The sequence below is a fragment of the Azolla caroliniana genome, unplaced genomic scaffold (genome assembly GCF_043228905.1).
Source record: "Azolla caroliniana isolate FFs.n. ecotype wild unplaced genomic scaffold, voAzoCaro1.0.p SCAF_3, whole genome shotgun sequence".
NCBI classification, from domain to species: domain Eukaryota; kingdom Viridiplantae; phylum Streptophyta; class Polypodiopsida; order Salviniales; family Salviniaceae; genus Azolla; species Azolla caroliniana.
This window is the reverse complement of record NW_028230438.1, coordinates 1,602,027-1,606,535: the sequence shown is the minus strand read 5'-3', so window position 1 is coordinate 1,606,535 and position 4,509 is coordinate 1,602,027. Positions and strand designations below refer to the sequence as shown.

Here is a 4,509-nt window from a genome sequence, read left to right as displayed (position 1 = left end):
ATGTCTTCACTTCTCCATCCTAAACTTCTTCTTGGAATCCTTGGTAACATGATAACTTTCTCTTACATTACATTTCCTTGTTTTCAAATTTGTGTCTAAATAAGTTGAGTTGCATTTTAACCAACTCCAATGTTATGCTTTGCAGGAAATGCAACATCCACAATTGTCTTCATCTCACCATTGTGAGTAAACCTCAGAGAGAGAGAGAGAGAGAGAGAGAGAGAGAGAGAGAGAGAGAGCAGTTGGTAAGGTTGCCCGATGGAGACCACGTGGTCATGGGTTCAACCCCTACATTCCACAGTGGCATCTAGTGAAGTAAGAGATATATATGAAGTATATAATAGAGAGAAGTGGGAAAATTGGGTTTCAAACTCAAGACGCAATGCTTGTAGTGTTAACAACTTTCCAGTAGGGTAAGCTAATTACAAGAAAAGAGAGAGACAGAGAGAGACAATAATAATGTAATACATTGAACCCCTACATGCTACATCCATTGAGGGATTAGCAAGATTTAGAACTTCTAATACATTGAACCCTTCCATTCCATAGTGGCATTGGCAAGATTTAGTACCTAATTGGATGGTTGGCAAGAGACATGGCTGACCATTAAGATACAATCTCCAATCATAGACAAACAAAGAGTGTCTATGTGTCCATGCACAAAGAAGAACACGACAAACCCAAAAACAGTATTACATTGTACTTCCAAATTGTAAAACATTTTAAAAGTTGATAGGAAAACATGTGGGTAACACTACAATGTACATGCATGCATGTGTGCATCCGTGCGTGCGTGTGTATGTTGGACGAGGGGTTGCCATTGCCCCTTTGGCAAGCTTAATTCGATTACATTAATTAAGTGATTAGTCCAAATTCATAAGCTTAGTGACTAAAGTGTGCATTATTGGGTGTGTGTCATAGCAAAGATGTTTACAATTGTTAAGTCATTGATGGATTGTTTAGGTGCGCAAGGAATGTTGTCAATGGTGTATTCTCTTATGGTGACAATGTTTGGAAATTTGATTTTAGGCCAACGTTTTTGAAGATATTCAAGGTTAAGTCTACACAAGGTTATTCCGGGTTGCCTTATGTGTGCACACTTTTCAACTGTTTACTTTGGGTTTTGTACGGTATGCCGTTTGTCAAGCCACATAGTATGCTCATCATTACCATCAATGTATTCGGAGTAGCAATGGAGTTATTCTTCGTATTCTTTTACATGGCACTTACTACTAAGTCACAAAAGGTACATGCCTCATGTTGGTATAAATTTATAATGTAATTCAATTTCATTTTCAACAATTGAACCATGTTGCCAAGCACTTGAAATCCCAAGGTTATTTAAACACTTTTGATGTGTTGCATTATACGAAAGAGTCAAGATCAAAGAGCCATTTGATTTTGAGCATCTGTTGTAACAACATCTCTACAAAAGCTTCAATATTGGGAGTAACTAACATGGAGAGAAAGAACAATACCATGAACCAAACTTTAGAGTATTGTCTCTTTATGAAATCACATACCATGATCTTTTTGTATAGATGAATGTATTTTGATCTTGATGTACATTGTAAACTTTCCCCGTGTGAATATTTCAATAGCATACGTTAAGGGCATGTAGTTAGTTATGAGCATTGGAATTTACAATATTGATTGATACATTGTTTGATGTGTAGATTCAAATGACGAGGTATTTGGTTGGTGTGGTTATATTGTATGTGGCAATTATCATCATCGCAATACTTGCACTACATTCATCAACTACACGTCAACTAGTTGTGGGAAGCTTCTGTGTGGTGATGGGCATTGGCATGTATGCAGCTCCCTTATCTGTTATGGTACACCTTTATACCTTAATATTGAAACTCTGGCATGGGTTTCATTTAAACATAGTAAACAAAAACTTTAAATTGTACCGTTAATAGTTGAGAAGGTCTTGATTTCCATCAAGATATTTTCCAATTATTTATATGTATCTTTAAATTTCAAAGTATTCTAAGTTTGATCTATCCTCTAGTATTTTACCCCCTATATTTAATAGCATTCTTATTTTGGGGATCGTTTTAGTTAGCACGAGTTTAGATTTTGGCAATCTTTGAAAGAAAATACACTAATTGTGGTTCTCATGTAGGGACTCGTCATTCACACAAAAAGCGTGGAATACATGCCAATCACTTGTTCTGTGTGCAATTTCGTCAATAGTGTAGTTTGGATGATATATTCATTTGTGACAAGCGACATTTTTATTGCAGTAAGTTTTTTAAAATAGACGTGTTTATGTTACTTAACTTTACTTGATTCTAATTGTTCCTTGCAAAGAGGATAATTAATTAAAAGGTATTGAAATTAAGTCTTTTATATCATCAAAGGGCAACTTTCCATACCTACATTCTATGTACAACTTTTTTGTTTCATGAAGTGTGTACATGCATAGGTTTTTCTTTGAAAGGGATTTTCCTACTTACATTCAATCATGGTTACAGATTCCAAATGGTATTGGTTGTATCTCTGGGCTAATACAATTGATTCTCTATGCCTTATACTTCAAGTGTGTGGTATCAATGGAATGCAACGAACAAAACAAAATGCAAGGAAAGATGGGAAATCTCCACATTGTTACCGTGGCAAATGGCCCTATATCTCTAGAAAAGTAGTTCCCTTAATAATCTCATCGTCCATGCATCATCAAGCCCTCTAACAACATCTAACATCCTAGGTCCTCCAACATAGCTCCCATAATAATCCCATCATCCAGGCCTTTAATATATCCTACCTTGTTTGAACATAGAAGGTTATTTCCCCTAATATGAATACCTTGAAGAGAAGCCTTCTATTTAGTAGTTGGCCACCAAAATTTTGACACAATAATCTGGAATTGTCTCCCCATTTACAATTTTTTTTTTGCATATGTAAACATCTTGTTGCACAACTCACTCTATTATGAAACGGGTCCTCTAGAATGAATGATCCCCATATATTGATCAAAGATGATGTATCATTATTGGTGGCTAGGTGTGTATAAATATGTATGATGTTTTATAGAGACAAGCCCTAAGTGTCAAACATATTCAATTAAAGTTTAAGCATCACAACATGCAACACCTAACTTGCCCACTCTATGTACACTATAGGTTATTGAGATATCAAGCTCAGCCACACATATTGTGTGTAAAGTTAATCCATGCATCTAATGAATGGGACAATTTCTTAGTGTTGAATGCACGGAATATTGTATAATATCCCACTCACTCTCCATCATTACTAGATTGATACTAACTTCTATGTACACTTACACAAGTTCTACATAAACCATGCCCCCCACTATTTAGTAATGTTAATTATCATTGATTTATATTTCATTATATAGTCGATCATTGTCTCTCACCGACAAATCTTTCCCCATTTTGCTCAATACAACCTATAACGCATGTTTATGGGAGGTCCTACTCTTTTTTAGAAATGATCTATAAATATTCATACTTAATGCTTGTAATGTGATTGTCATAATATTCTCACCCATTCATTTGAACTGTTGATGGCATATCATATTAATAAACTTTACACTTAGATATGGGTCTAAGACTTTTCTATACCTATATACACGTACTACATGTGATTATTATGTACATTCCTCACCTTGGTGCTTATGCACATTTTAATGCATCTTAAGCCTACAAGACATCGCAACGTTACATATAGAGTTTCAACTACATAAGCAAGTTGAAGTAAGGAATAAAGATGCAAGAAAATTGGTGTATCAACATTTGGTTATCCAAAGGCCAAGGAGAAGCAACAAAACAGATCGATGACTGAAATTGTACGACTCAACAATCCAAAGCATTAAACGTGGAAGGCAAACCATTGAGAACAATACAAGAAATTGTCTCATCACGTTGGAATTTCACAAATGTCAATGTATGATTGAGCCTATCTTGTAATGCCTTTTAATGCACTAGACGAAACAAAAACAAAAAAGACACGTTACCTACTCTAGTTATTCCATTGCCACATATGCACTCCTACAACGTGTCTCATTGACAAGGCACATGTGTGCAAAATCCAAGCTCAGGGTAGAAAAGCAAGTATAATCGATGACTCTAAGAAGACAATGATATGAATATGCTTCACCAAAAGGCGAATGATAGGAATATGCTCCATGTATATACCTAGACATTTGGTGTCTAAGGCCACATATGCTCATTGGATATACTCTCTTTGGTAAAAAAGAGAGAGTCACATATCAAAGATTTCTCTCACCAAATTTCAAAACTCTCTCTACTTTCTCTTTATTCTCCATGTATATCCCCTCTCTCTACTTTCTCTTTATCTCCAAGTATACCCTTTCTCTCTCTACTTTCTCTTTATCTCCATGTATACCCTTTCTCTCTCTACTTTCAAACTCTCACCACATTTAGCTACTGAATTTTATAATATCTATATGTATATATATATATATATATATATAATTTGGTGGCTACTAAGCCATATAGTGCCCCATTGGTGGGAGAA

The 4,509-nt window shown here is 35.3% G+C and overlaps 1 protein-coding gene across 1 annotated transcript; it reads left to right on the top strand.

Moving 5' to 3' along the window:
- LOC147865797 (bidirectional sugar transporter SWEET4-like) lies at positions 1-2,654 on the top strand. Its single transcript, XM_087317544.1, has 6 exons — positions 1-43; positions 146-182; positions 1,030-1,246; positions 1,677-1,838; positions 2,132-2,251; positions 2,484-2,654. The coding sequence occupies exons 1-6, from the start codon at positions 1-3 to the stop codon at positions 2,652-2,654; spliced, it is 750 nt and encodes a 249-aa protein (XP_087173670.1).
- Positions 2,655-4,509: the final 1,855 nt, after the last annotated feature.

Coding starts and splice junctions, on each gene's coding strand:
- LOC147865797 (XM_087317544.1), top strand. CDS start 1: ATGTCTTCACTTCTCCATCCTAAACTTCTTCTTGGAATCCTTG. Junction 183..1,029: donor ATTGTCTTCATCTCACCATT/GTGAGTAAACCT, acceptor ATTTGATTTTAG/GCCAACGTTTTTGAAGATAT. Junction 1,839..2,131: donor CAGCTCCCTTATCTGTTATG/GTACACCTTTAT, acceptor GTTCTCATGTAG/GGACTCGTCATTCACACAAA.